At 43.5% G+C, this 15,428-nt stretch overlaps 1 protein-coding gene across 2 annotated transcripts in view; it reads right to left on the bottom strand.

Annotated features, from left to right (window-relative positions):
• Positions 1-15,428, bottom strand: part of LOC138583275 (zinc finger protein 436-like) — a 119,717-nt gene that overhangs the window by 78,761 nt on the left and 25,528 nt on the right. For both annotated transcript variants that reach the window (XM_069655373.1, XM_069655374.1), the window contains exons 2-3: positions 11,732-11,858; positions 10,467-10,574 (exon numbers count right to left, since the gene is read on the bottom strand). In XM_069655373.1, the coding sequence (XP_069511474.1) occupies positions 10,467-10,574; positions 11,732-11,858 (235 nt within the window). The remainder of the gene's footprint in view (positions 1-10,466; positions 10,575-11,731; positions 11,859-15,428) is intronic.

Raw genomic sequence — 15,428 nt, 5'->3', positions numbered from 1 at the left:
TGCCTTATGCTAAGGTGGGATTTCCCTACCTGAACAAAACAAAGGAAAGTCTGAGTCAAAGAGTTCAACTTTAGTCAGTCTGTGTCCAAAATCTATTCTCGCCCTCACAAATAGAACAAACAAATGTGTAGGGATGTCAAAGTTAAAATAAACAGTGTTCAACTTAAAGTTCTTCGCTTCTTCCAGCTCCCATCTTCCTCTAAGCTTCCAGCCCCCAATTCCCCTTCCCCAAGCACAAGAAAGTTCCATGAAAAGGAGTCTTTAAGTTTACCTTTCGCCAGTTTCAAAAGCAATGTAGTTCAGAATAACTCTTGGGGTTCCCTTCCCCAGGTTTCAAATACAAAGTTCAAACAAAGTAGGTCTTGAGACTCCATTCCCAAACCAACACCTATAAACTTGCCAAGCCTCAAGGTGCCCTTCCCCAAGGCTTCAATGTCTCACACAGGTTCCTGGGTACTTGTTCCTGTGCATTAAGTTACTTTCTCTTGCTTCCCTTTATTCCTTTCAGGACTTATGGTGTGCTCTTTGGGATCCTCTGGTTTCTCCTTCGCTGCCCAGTGGCACTTCCACCACGAGTTACACCCCTTATCAAATGGTAGCCTCGTCACACTGCGTGCACTTATCACTTTTTGCTGTTTAGCTTTCCATCAGCTTTTAAGATATTCAATTTGAAAGTTCAGGTTCATTTGTTGTGCAACAATTATTCGGTTTTTATTAATATGCAGTTCAGATTTTTATTCAGTTTAATGCTGTTTAATTATATTCAGATTTAAGTTTTGAATTAATTTGCTGTTCCCCATGCATCTAGTATTCAAAGCTTACTGGTTTGCTTCAATGTTAAATTTCCCTTAAGTTCAATATTTAATATGCATTGGGTCGCATTCCGAAGTGTGGCGGTCCGGAAATAAGGGTGCCTGTCGCACCATACTGGCACCCTGGCCGGACCACCACACTACAACTGTGTCTTCCTGGGTCGTTGCGCCAGTTGGGTCTGACCTGGTGGGCGCAGCGGCCCCGGTAGGTGGAGATGTCATGGAAGCACCAGCGCCATTAGCAACTGTGCTGGTGCTTCCGTGTTCCCATTCCCATGGAATGTTATAGGACTCCATGGGAATGGGGACGTACTTTCCGCCGCCCGATATCCGGGGCCGCCGGGACTTGTAATGTCCTGGTGGCACCGAGATATCAAGCGGCAGAACGCGACCAGTTCGCTACATTGTACAAGTCTCGGCTCTCATTCAACAATAGCAGTTCACTTTACGAGCCTCGCGATTACAGTTATACCGGGGAAACTCATCGGCTCACTGTGAAGTCTTTTCCCATGTCTCGCTGGCCACAAACTCAGACCCTTCCTCCTCTTTCTCTCTCCCTTAGACACTCTCGCACTCTTGCAGCACCATGGAAGAACAAGCAGTCCAGCAGATGGAATGAAGGATGACCCCTCATTCAGTCTCCTTCTATTGCCTCGCCTCTGTGCCATGGAGCTCCTGCCTCACACTTGCCTGGACAGTAGGCTGGCAACATTGTCAGGCGAGTTGAGTGGGATAGGGTGCGTGCAGGTGACAAGTGGGGAAAATCTATAGACTAAGCATAGTGTGTTGCCTTTGTTGTGCTTTGGGGAGAGCACTATCTGCTTCAGGTCCATGGTTCCGGGCGGTGCGAAAAGTCCTTTGAGTGTGGTTGTCAGCGTCAAACTCAGGGATCTAAAAATATCAGAGAAACAAATTACTAGTTTGTGCATAGGAGAATACATTGGAGATGTTGGAAGTGAATGAATCACTCTTGTAGAGTGGTCTGTAGATGAGGTGGAAGATAGTGGATTCCTTGTGAAATGAAGGGAACTGACAGGCGAGTGATTAGAAGAAGCTTGTTCTGCGAGAGAGGATAATGGAGCATGGCGAATCGCTACAGTGGGCGATTGCCTTTCTGTCTATTGCCATTCCTGAGCGATCGACATATTTGATGGTGTAGCTTGCGGGGTGGGAGGACATTGAAAACATGGGTGAAGGATGAGTGTGACCATGTTTTTGTGAGGAAGAGGGCATCAAGGTTATTATACAAGATGAGGTAAGCAATCTCTGCAGTGTGAGCAAGCACTGATCAGCAGCATGATGAAGCATGTGCGTGTGATCCATGGGTGGTGGATGTAGCCAAGAGCGATGTTGATGAGGTGATTGGCCATTCAAACTCTATTGAGCGGGTGAATAGGCTGTGGAGGGAGGAGACACATGGTGATGTCTTTTGGCGAGTAGTAGTAGTATTAATAGTAGAGACTACTTTGTAGGTAAAATGCAAGACAGTGGGTCTGGCCCATGGCCCTATCAAGTCCAAATAGGTGCCAACGGGTAAGGTCCTGGTTTAGTCCATCCTTTGCTGTGGAGGTTGGTGACAAGAATGCTTAAGTAGAGCAAATGAAATGAGTAGTGGAAGGAGGAGCTGACTGGCAGCGCCTGGTCAGGTTGCCAGCATACCCCTCAATTATGTCTGCCTGCAAATGGCCTGGAGTCCTTAAGTAGCAGCCTGGGAGGCACAGCACTGGTAGTGGGTGTAGCAACTGAGTGGCAGCAGCCTCCTCGACTATGCTATTACCTGACTAAGTGATGACCACACTTACAGTACACTTACATTGTGGCAACTAGTTAAAGTTTCTTCCAGCACCATCTATTTACCACCTTTGGGGTCCCTACAGGGCAGATTTCATTTCGACATGGTATTTTCCACTTCTGTAATTCAAACATGACTGTATACATATAAGCATTCCAGAATGGAGACCCTACAAGATGATGTACACCGAATAGTAACTGAATTGTATGTAACATTGTCAGGGGAGCACAAGTGAACACAGGGAAGATTCCGGGGGCGGGGACATGTAGCATATGACAGAAGCAGGGTAAATAGCAGGTTTGTTTATAGGTAGTGGCAGGAGCTAGCTGTAAGCAAAGGAGACAGAAAGAAACAGGAAAGGCTAGCAAATCTACTGGTTAACAAGGGTTGATCAGAGTAAGTGGTGTATTGGAATATGATGAGGGATCCCCAGATAGATTAGGGAAAGCCCTTCGGGTCGATACCAGTAGATTACTCTTAACAACAATTATACAGCAGCATCATGGCTTGTGCGTGCTGTAAGGGTAAAGCTGGAGACCATATACTGAGTCAGGTAAGACTCCCACAGACTACACAGGGGCAAAATAAGTATTTTCCTTATCTGATCGTAATAAAGATTAAAACAGGGATTACATTGTACCCAGATACAGAACTGAAGCACAACAGTAGAACATTTTGCAACAAAGGTCGAAAACACAGGGTGAAAAGAAATAACAAGGTTCAAGACAGAAATCAATAATATATGTACAAACTGAAAACAGAAGCTAAAGGTGAGAGCTTGACAAGTACTACCGTATAGGGCAAATAGGCATACCAGGAGAGAGGTAATCATGAGATAAGGATCAGAAAAGATATCAGGGACTAGCAAGGAAGCAATCACAAGAACTCAGAATCCTAGCACTCCATGAAAATCAGGCATCTCAGAGCATTTCTGTCACAAGCCAGTCAGGTGGTTGTTGCCAACATAGAGAATAATTGGAATATTAAGGAACATGATGCACTAACAGGCAGACAGCAATGCTGGAAACTTGAACTACAGGAAGACACAGAAAGGAACCAAACTATGAAAGTCTGTGAGGGTTAAACTCGCAGACAAACAGGGTATTCATAGCAAGATAGGAAGGGATCTATAAAGTGCAGGATTCTCATAGACAAATAGGGTGTTTCTGGCAATACAGACATGGGTCTGCAAGGTGGAATGATCACAGGCAAACGGGAAGTTTTTATGAAGACAAGAAGGCAGTGCAGATATCAACAGAAGTTGGTCACAGTCAACACAGAAGGATTGGGTTCACACAAAAGCAGCCATCACTGACAAACAGAGTGATGCACAAAACAGCCACATGCAAGATACAAAAGCACAAACAAGATTTCACAGACATGATCCAAATCAGGATTCGAGATGCTGCACAAAGGCAGCCAGAACAAGCAAGCATCAAAGGGGAAATCGGGGTCTTCCAAGAATGGTAAAAAAAAAAAAGCACAAAGCAGGAACGTCCAAAGAGGACAGCAACAGGGGAAAGTGAGCCTTGTAGAGCCAATTGCAGCCTGAAGCAGCTGTGCAAAATCAAGCCCACTATAGGCCTCCGTAGCCTGCAGCGGTTGATAATAATTAAGGTCTCTCCAGCTCTTCACAGCCTAGCCTTTAGTAGCTTGCAGTAGGTGCAGTAGGTGAATGTAATCATCTCTCCTACTCTCAGCAACCCGCTGCAAGCAAATGTAATTAGTATGGCTCCTCCAAACCTCTGCCTCTTGGACAGCGTACATATACCAGAATGAATCTACTGCATCAACTCAAAACCTGGAATGGAATAAGTTTGGCCGAATGTGTTGCAGGAAAGCAGAATACTGCAAATAGATGTCATCAGTGTGTTTAGGAGCTATGCAATGGAGGGGCTCGTAGTTAAGGTGGTTTAACTTCTAACCTCTGTCGAATTTCAGGGATGTTGTTGCATTAAACTGGTAACTTAATATCACTTCAAGTGAGATATTCACAGAATACATACAAATAGATGACTAGATCTAGTCAGCTTGGGAAGTGAGGGGCTCGCTCCTAGTCAGCCTATTGCTTGACTGCTATAACTCCACCCCTAACCCCACACCTGGCCAGCCTCATCACTTACAGTCCACCAGTGGGTTCCCAGAGTACTTTTCTCCTCATTTCAAGCATTGCCTTCAAATCACAGTCCCAACAACCTTTTTGAAGCCCTCAACTCTTTGCTCTACTTTAGGGTTTAAGCCATTTACGGTAAAACATGTCTTACTCCACACTACTGAGAATACATCTGGTTCCTTCTCCAGCTCTATTTGTGAACATCCTACTAAGACTCACACCTGTCAGAAATAAACGGACAAGAAGGAGGAGGTTGAAAGTGTGGAACAGACGGAAATGATACAAGAAGGGATAGACTCCAATCACCCAATATGAAACATGAACTATAGAGACTTACGAAGGGCAGTATGTCCGGGCTAGATTCGGAAGGCTTTTATAATTCAATCTGGAGATCAAGATGACTGCAGGACAATGGTTTTCCTGGCCCTGGAGTTGCCTATTCTCTTGACCTTTTATTTTGTTCTTGAATTTCTGTTTGGTTTAATCTTCCTTTTCTTCCCACCTTTAGATGAGGGTTGGTGTTTAATAAATGGCTGGGTTCTCTTGTTTCTCTGGCAAGTGTAGATTACTAGATGTTCCTCAAGTCCCTTTACAGTGGGGTTACCCTGTCTATCTCACTATGGGCCATTCCCTTTATCCTTGAGGAACACCATCTCCGGTTCCGGAAGCACCTCAAAACCTTCCTCATTGCTTCTGCTTTCTCTCTCCCTCTCCCCTGCTAAATTCTCAACTGAATCTGCACCGAATCTGCAACTGGGCCACTCTCACCGACCTCGGTCCTGGGCCCAGCCACTGTCCTCTTGCACTGCCTCCCTGGCAACCCCTGCACTGAGGGACTGTCTCTGTATCCCTACAGCCCCCCCTTTCCCAGCACTTGTCTGCACTTACCTTGCACTTGCCACCAGCTGGCCCTATTTATTTACTTTGTTCTACTTACTTGTACTGCACTTCCCCCCCTCCCCTTCCCCTTGCACTTTTCCCTTCCCCCTACCCCTGCACTTGCGCGGTCTGAATGACACCTGGCCTAGTAGGATCGTTGTCTGTCTTCCCCTTGTTCCCCCCTCCCTGCCTCGTCGCGCCTTGAAACACTTGTGTATAGGCGCGTTACAAATGCCATATCATATCATATCCTTCCTATCAACATTCCACCTATCCCCTTAACTATTCCTGCGATTCCTTATTTCTTCTTGTACGTTCCCAATTCTTTGACACTTGTACTTTCTCCTATGGAAGTCTACTTCCCATTCCTGCAGTGGGCACCTCAAGTACTGTGCTTGTTTTTGCGTGTGTTCTCCTGGGCATTCCTTGTCAAGAGCTTTGGGAGATACCACAACTCTCTCCCCAAAGGCAAGCCAACAATCCTACAACAACCACCGGTCGTTCCCGTCTCACTGTGGGCACCATTTCTTTCTTAGAACTAGTTATCTCTCTACTGTAAGAGCAACCTTGTGTGTCTCTCTGAGATCATTTTCTTGTGGATTTCAGAGCTGTTTCTGGTTGCTAAAGCTCCATCAAAGACGTCACGGAGGGGTCACTATTTGTTCCTCTACCCAAAGTGAGAGGTTTTGTCTGTAGTCCCTCCTCTCCTGACTAGCTTAGAAGCAACTAGAGGGAGGTGGGCAGCAACTCTAAGGCTGGAAAGCTCTGTTCTTGACACAACCTGTACATCTTGTCTAAAGTAGTCAACTAGAGGATAGTAATAGTTTTTTGTTTGTTCTACATAGAGTTCCGGTGCAGGTCTCCCCTCTATCCAGCCCACAACAAAATCTTTAAAATCCTGCTATATCTGTAGGTCGAGTAAATTATTTAATCTACTCGACCAAAACAAATGAACTTGACCCATGAACTTGATGGCATGATTATCATTTTGCAATCCATTGTGACAAACGAAGACACATTACCAAAAATGTCAATGTGTATTTCCAATATTCCCCTACTCCTGAACAGTTTGGATCACATTTCATATAGACCGCAGAGAGCACAAGCTCCCCTACTTGTGAAGTGCCATTAGGCAAGTCTAATATGAGGATTGTAATACATTTAGATAACAGTTTTGGAGTTTGCAATATCTTGTTGGTTTGAATTAGGTTTAGAATAAGTCTAAATGTTAATCACTTATTACTTTTAGGGTTTGCCATTGCCAATACACAATGGACCATCAGCCAAGGCCCAGAGTGGGGCTAGTGTGTGAATTAGTGCTTGGACTTATAAAAACAAATGGAGCACTATATAGTGCAGGATGTTACTTGAAGGAATATGGGTGCCTGCAAACTGATGCAGAATTATATCAAAGCGTGTAACAGAGCATGTGCTTAAAGAGTCAATTTTGTGTACTCCCATAATGCAGCAGATCTGTGGCTTATTGCAGAAGAGGGATATCAGAGGCCTTTGGAAGAGGCTCCATTCTTCTGCCTACTGTTAGCTCAATATACACTCATGAAAATGGATGATCAGGGCTATTCATGAATATAAGAGTCTGGAAGTCGACTGTCTCCAAAGATGCCCATGCTGGAAGGGTCAAAATGCACTATCTATTTTGAGGGTCAACATTGTGTTACTCCCAGGCCCCTCCCTAGGGGAGGTGCTGGGTGTGTTTTAGCCACAGCAACCAGAGATCCCACAGACACCAGGCTCCAATGCAGTGGCCCCTCCTCCCCAGTCCCCCACTTATGATCTGTCCTGTCCGGAATGTATAGAAAAACATATGTTGATACATATATCCAAAGACTGTGTTGATGTTGCAATGTCTTGATCACTTCCTCAGATTCCTTATATTCTCTTTATAGTGCAGCACTTCTAATGGAAGCTCATCACGCCTCTGCTCTGGGACCTCACTCCCCACAATGAATATGTAATGGTTGCTTTGGTGCTTGCTAATAAAGCAGTAGAACTTAAGAGTATTGCGACTGAAATGGCCATGGCCACTCTCTGCCTTACTCAAGAGTCTGGCAGGTGCAACCTAGACTGCTGCTATCCTTAGCAATCCTTTGCCATCCATGGACACATCCAACCTAATTACCCACCACCCATCGTGACTTGTGGACTTCACAGATCAATCAGAAGGCCATTAAGCAGTTCTGTTACAGAAAATAGTTTAATGTTTCAAACCCCTTACAATGCCTTTCTTACTCAACATCAGAGCGTGGGATACCATGTCTTCCATACCATTGTGTTCCAGCTTGTAAACACATACATCGATTAATAACCACTATTCAGACTAGAACAAGACACGATTCTAACATGTAATTAATCCTGTGCATGTTGCAGTGTGGCCATTGAGGATGGGGCGATGGGGTCTGATGTGGCGTATTTTTTACATATTGACTAGTGTAATTTAAGATCTTTACGTACGACACCAGTTCTAGGACACAGGAATACTATTTTTGTACTAATTAGTTACAGGTCACAACAACTGCTCCTTTGTGATCTTTTCTTAAAGAAGTAGAAGCAGGCTGACCCAGAGGTAGGCAGACTCATTGGTTCTCAGTACACATCCAATTCATACTACTACTCCAGGGCCTCTCCTCACTGCTCCCTCTAAACCATCTTCCACAACAGGCTTGCAATTCAGACTGCCACAGATTGACTTTCAGGTAATAAGGATTCACCTAGTGCACTTTTGCAACCTACAGGGTAGCTGTGGACCGTACAAATAGTACATACCGATATTTCTGAAAGGATATTCTACCATGAAAATGGTACTCCAACCAACATACCTATAAAGTACTCAACCATGCTAGTGGTAGTGCGGATTTCACAAGCCCTGTGTCCTGTGTTTTTTCCTTTCTTTTTCCCATGAAGAAATTACTGGCCTTTGGTACAAGGTAGGGATGACAATTCTCCTGAGGTTTGGTGGAACTGTGGTCTAAACTATATTCCTCAAGTGATGAAACAATGTATTTACCGAAGCTGACAGCACCGTACATATATGTAAAACACAAACTAGTATGCTCATTCTTCTTTTAAACTGACTGTTGTGACAAATCAAAGGTATTTGCCCCTTCTCACCAAAGGTGATCCCCCCCCCTTTGAGTCTGGGGAGGTGAGCCCATTCCGCAAGATCCTCCCTGGGGGTTTGGGCAAGTGAGACCTCACTGGGAAAGACTACACCTTAGGGGTCAAGGACTCCCGTTCCAGTTAGGAACTCCATGGACCATCAACCTTAATGGCATATATGGGATTTCCAGATGTAAAGAACATTTTAAGCTCCAGGATCTTAACTGAAGAAAAAACTAAAATATCCCAGTGTGCACAAAAAGGAAGATCTGACGTGCATTTACCTGGGACGAGGAGGCTGGAGCAAGACAGTACACCGATTAGAGGCAAAGCATAACCAGAAAGAGAAGAGCACAAACAGGGGAAGTCCTCTGAGGAGTTGACGCCAGGAGGAGACAGAGCCAAGGAGAGCCGCAGAGTCCACGACATTCGTGGGAGCCCTGGGCAGCAGATGGAAACATGAGAAGCTTGATGTTTCCAAGGAGACAGCAACAAAGAAGAAGGGAACCCTTGTCCCCATGGTGATCTGACCATGAGGACTTTGTGGTGGGCAGTCTGCATGTCGAACAGCACCAAAACCAACAAGCAACAGAGTCCACGAGAGACCCTGCAACCCATAGTACAACACGAACCGAGTGAGCAGTGAGCCCAAAAGCATTCCCCTGCAAACACAGAGGTAACAGAAAGAACGGGATTCCCGGGAGGCTGCCAGGGTATCGCTATGTAGGAGGAGAAACGAGACTCTGAAATTGAGGAGATACTGAAAATAACGCCAGTAAAGTGGAACTGTATGAATGTAACCACGAGAATAACCAATAAGCCTGAAAGAGAAGGTATCAGGGAATGGATACGAAGAGAAACTTGTCCCAGTGAAAGTGACAAGCTTGTAAATATAAAGCCTGTAAAGTTGAACTGTATTAAGTTGATTACAAGAATAGTGAATACACCTGAAAGAGAATCTGTTAAGAACTGGAGACAAACACCCTGGGAAGAAAGGTGGGAATCTAAATGGGAATTGAAGTGAAGTGAAATAGGACAGAGGAAGTGATCAAACTGAGCCACGCAAGGAAAGGGGAAGGCTCACGTTGCTACAAAGGATAGCCAATTTACAAGGACCAGAACTACAGAGATCAGTAAGGCATATATACTATAGAAGAAAGTATAGAAGTATAGAAGAAAGAGAATTACAAAGCCTTGTGGAATAATTGTGCCAAGAGGGGAGAACAAACTTAAGCATATTATAAAAGAACTTCAGGACCATGTCTTGAACATGTCGTACGAGAACTATGAGACACATAGAGACAGTCCCATAAGAGAACAACCAGAAGGAAGAGACATTTCCTAGTATAATTTTAGTTAGTCGAATAGTGGAAGGGTCAGTTACAGTTAATTTTGGATGGAGGACATCTTCATTTCGGAATTCTGATGATTGACGAGACCTTAAGTTATATATATAGACAGGGCACCCTCTAAAGCGATAGGGAAAGATAGGCCTTATTCTTATTGTTTGAATAAACCACACTCAAAATGTACTTCTAATGTCTACCCGCTTCTTCTGACCCACCACACTGTGAATGTGTGTGTACCTTGATGGTATGTAAACAAAATGTCTCTCTGTTGTAACATTTTTATAAATACTGTAGGTATTCAGATAAACAAGATATTCACAAACTCACTGAAGAGAAAAAAATACAATATTTGCCATGATTGATGTTGTCAGTGCTGCAGTGAGGGCCTCAAATACTGCACCCACCTGCAGTGTTGTTGACTGTGTCTGATATTCTCTCTGCATCTTCGTTAGCATGAATAGCTACTTCGTCTCCTCTGTTCATTCGGAGTAAAGTGCCATGTATTTTGTACCCTGTGAATAGTAAAAGTATGCATTTCTGATTTCATCTCATAAAATGTGAATATTATATTATGGTTGCCCCTCCCCCAACATTCTCAGCGAGGAAAGTGTTTATATTCGTATTAATTTACTAGGATCTAGGGTGATAATAACATTTAAACAGTGTTTCATGAGGGATCCCTTACAATTCGAAGTGCTGTAATTATAGGTGGTATTATCCAAGTATTACCTAAGATTTATATGATATAGACCAGATCTAGCTCCAAGGAGCTGCAGGACCAATTTTACAGAGAGCAGAAGCACATCGAACATGAGCTGCCGTGCACAAAGTAGCAGTTAAGATGTGGGTACAGACAGTACAATATCAAGGACATGGAGACGCCCTATTTGTAGTGAAAACTACTTCAATGTTCTATCTTTAGTTGGAAATATAATATTGTGTTCTCTGTTCAACCTATTGAGGTTGCATCAAATGATTAGTGATTCAGTTTGTTACAAATGTTCAACAAACGTTTTTATTTTAATCTTTAATTAGCATAGGCCCGAGCCGGTGTATTTCGGACGATGCGTCCTTCGTCAGGGCGGGTTTGTACACCATATTCATCAGCTCTGGGTCAGGATTTTGTCCTAAACTCAACCCCTTTCTTTCTCGGCCACGCGGCTAGGCCAGCGTGCCCTCTTGTGCCGCGACGCATTTCCGGCCTTCCCCTTCTTGGCCACGAGGCTGAGCAAAGACTACGCGTTTCCGGACTCCCCTTTCTCCCTGCCAGAGCCAGAAGGCTCTGCCTATGGTTGCGTTTATTGTTTGAATCTCAATAAATGTGAGTGCCTGATAACTGAGAGGTAGGCATGGCGTGACAGGTATGGTTTTTGACAAGCAGTCTAACAGTATTACTATATTATATTATATTAATAATAGATGTTCAGGGGGAAATTAGTCACAAATTTAAAGTGTTTGAACTCATTTTGGGGAACATTTGTTTTACTAAAATGCGTAAAGATATCTCACCAATGTCAACTGATATAATCATGGCCTTGGCCATAACTGAACCCTTCCCCAAAACTATGGTTCACAAGATAACTAATATGTTGCTAATGCTCATATTGATTCCTAAGTGTTTCCCTCAAAAAATAGAATGTACCCCATCTCTCAGACAGTAATACTTTACCCAAAGAGATCAAAGCCTGGTGGATCTCAGCCATCACATCCCTGTAGAGAGCCTTCTGCCATTCATGAGACAGCTTCCACTCCTCTTCACGCAATAGAACAGAACAATCAGTGAATGAGATTGGACCCTGGAAAAAAAATTATTTACTGCAAAGTTATAACCAGCAGGATTTCATGAAATAGAGCATGGTCTTCAAATCCAGTTGTAGCATCACAGACAATGTATTGCCACCAATTTATTTTAAACCACTTAGTACCCAGACTACTTAGATTCACAGCAACCTACAAGGTTTTAAGTAGGTCTTTGTAATGTGTGCAAAATGGCATTCCACAAAGCATTTGAACGCAAACATGGTTATTCCAAAACAAGTCAATTCCACTAGTTTATCAATTGTCAAACCACATCTACATTATACCATATTGAATAAATTGGCCAACAATGTATATTTATAAACTGATCACAATTTGCAAGCTGTATTATCACAAATGTAACAAAAAGCAAACATCGAACTACATCTTATAAGGGTATACAGTATGCATCAGGGTACACAATGTGCACTCACCACTAGCCAGTGGCTAGTGATATTGCAATCTTGGAGAATACGAAATGGTGTGCTGTATGTATGTATGTATAGAATTGAGGTGGCAGTTGACTTTTTTATGGGTGGTGTGACAAATAGTGGGAATTCGTCCCTTCTCCCCAAGGGAGAGCCTACCCCTGTGAGGTTGGGGAGGTGAGCCCACTACGCATACCATCCCTAGTGTGACCTCACTTGGAGATACTACCACCTTTGCGGACAAGGACTCCTGTTCCCAGGAGGAACTCCATAGTACACCTTCCAGGATAACATTGCAAAACCTTCCAATGAGAAAATACATGAAGAATATATGAAGAAAAGGTTCATATATGTTTTTGCCAATATGAAGGGGAAAATCTCCTCTCAAACTCCCATTCTACTGGGATGAAGAGGAGGACATATCGGCGCAAAGAGTATCGCCCAGAGAAAGAGAAGAAGGAACTGCTGCTTATGCAGGGGAAGCCCCATGGCTATGCCATACCAGAGTGGGGAGGAGCCTGGGAAAATGAAACACCAGCTCGCAAACTTCACAATACACACTTAGTCCAAGCAGCAGAGTCGAGGTGTGCAGCATCCTGCTGTATTGGGGAACCACGAGGTGCCAGCCGTGCTACCGTCGATAGCCAGGAGCATGAAGGGTTTTCAGCTGCACGTGTGGCGTTCCAAGCCAAGGCAGGAAGGTGATGAGGGGGAAGACAGAAGAGAGAGGGAGAGATATATGGGGTGACCACGGGAGGGTTGTGGTGGACCAGAGGTCCGAATAACAAGGCTGATGCCACGCAATGTCGCCAGACTCGTGATAAGTCAGTAACTAAGTCTCCAGACCGCCAAAGGAGGCTAACGAAGGGAAGAGACGCTAACAAAGAGACACGCAACCTGAATACAACGAAGGGGAAAGCAGATCCTCACCAGACGAGTAGCCCAGTGACGTTAACCCTGGTCACAAGAGGTAAAAGGGATAATGGGAGACCCAGGGGAGTGAGAGCTAGTGAGAATCATTACTGGAAGGCTCAAACTCGTCACAGTCCAGAGAGAGTGGGTGAACTGCTGAGCAAGATTTGCCTCTCTGCCAGCTGCATTCAAACCCAGGCTCCTCCCTGAAGCATAGAAATACATACATACAACAATATCAACCCTAGAAATCAATAGAAACATTAATAAAACTCCCTAAGTAATAGATATTCAAACACTATATCCAGTTAGAACCCTTATTACAGTACAACATATTGCACAATCCCTCGTCCCATCCAGCATGGAGGGGTGATTCCTACACAAGGTCACTTATGTTTGGGCCAAGCATTTAGGCACCGTTTTAGTAGTCTCCTTGTCTCGATTGTCCTTTTGCAACCAGCAACTCAGTAATTCAGCCCTCTGGTGTTCCCTTACCGGGAGTAGCACATTCCAGGTCCGAAGAAGGCAGACCAACTAAAAATGTGCCGAAACGTCCACAGAGGGGACAGAACAGCAACTATCGAGATCATGACCATATCAACAGCTAGTAGATAGCGACGTCGACTAAGGATGGGTCCAATGATCATTCAATAATCAATGACTATGAATGATACATTTTGGCCTCTATAAAGCTCCCACGACTACTAACTCCCAGGAGTATAGACCCACAAGATTACATGGGTCATAAACACACCTAGACCGCAGCATTTCAGAGTTTGTGCACACACTATTGGCTGTGATTTGTTTATGTCTTTTACGTGATCTTGGGGATAATGTAGGTCTACCCTGCCTAGCACACAATCCTAAAATGTATGTTTCTATTTTCAGTATATGATTTACTGTGTACTATTGTGTATGCTATTCAAGCACACATCATCTAGCACAGCACTGAATGAGTGTGTATTTTATGTTTCACCACTACATGTTTATATATGTTTTTGATATTTCAAGCCAGCACTGACAAGAACGGCTTAATAGCAGAATCAGTAGAAAAATGAGATCAGTACCAGAAAAATAATGTACATTATGGTCAATACAGAATGAATATATGAAAGAAATGGAAACCAAAATGTCTATAAAAATAAAGGAAGAATGTGAGGGTGATATATAGACCCACCAGTATGAAAAAAAGCAGACAAGGTTGTTATTTTTGTTGCAGAGATTACTAAAGATATTTGAACATGTATGGCTAAAAAGGTAATGCACACAACAGTGCATTCACATCACTTGGTTACGACATCCCTTGTTACACAAGTACTCTCACATTAACCTAAAAATAAGGAGTGCAATGACCAAAAGATCTGCTCAGGTCCATAAAAGCAAGATATATTGGTTCACGCTTTAAGTAATGTGAATTTAGCCAAGATCCAATAAAGATTTTAAATTTGTTCACTTGTACATAGGGCTGGGCAAAAGCCCAACTGTATATCCACAAGAGTGTTGCTAGTATCAATACATAGTTCAATTTTAACTAGCAACACTCTTTTACATATTTTAAACAGAGAACCAAGGAGAGAGATCGGTCTATACCAGGCCAGAGTGTCTCTTGTGCCCTTTCTATAAATAGGGTAGATAATCGCTTTTTCTCCCCAAGATGCCAGAAATTGTGCGTTCATACACATAGCATTCAAACAAGCTGTCAATATTGGTGCCCAAAGATCTATATTTCTCTAAATAAATCAGATGGAATACTGTCTGGACCTGGTGAGTGGCCACATTCCTGATGAATAATTGTTATACTATTTCTGAGCCAGATAACAACGCGAGTTGCACATTGTCTGTAGGTTGAACCATTTAAAAAATCTCTTGTGCTTCAAAAAGGTCTGAATTCTCAACATCCATTCTAACCTCAGGGGGATTATAAAGAGTAGCAAAATGAGAAGCCTAATCTGTATCTGCAACATTAGTTTCTAGCCCATTGACCAATCTTTTGTGTTTAGGAATCAAAGAAACTAGGTCAGAGAACATCTTAGTGTCATTGGTCTTAGCAGCCAGCACCACGTCATACCATGCTGCCCTGTCTAAATCTCTCTTACGCTTAACCACCATATGCTTGTAGTTAACTGTTGCTGACCATATGAGATTTCTGCTTACATCTTTCCTTTTTAGCAGAGCAATCAAAGATTGTTTTGCCTTCCTACACTCTTTATCGAACCAGAAAACCTCTTT

This window comes from Ambystoma mexicanum, chromosome 3q, assembly GCF_040938575.1.
Source record: "Ambystoma mexicanum isolate Mex_15411 chromosome 3q, UKY_AmexF1_1, whole genome shotgun sequence".
Lineage (NCBI taxonomy): Eukaryota > Metazoa > Chordata > Amphibia > Caudata > Ambystomatidae > Ambystoma > Ambystoma mexicanum.
The sequence above is the reverse complement of the archived record's forward strand: the minus strand, read 5'-3'. Positions and strand labels throughout refer to the sequence as shown.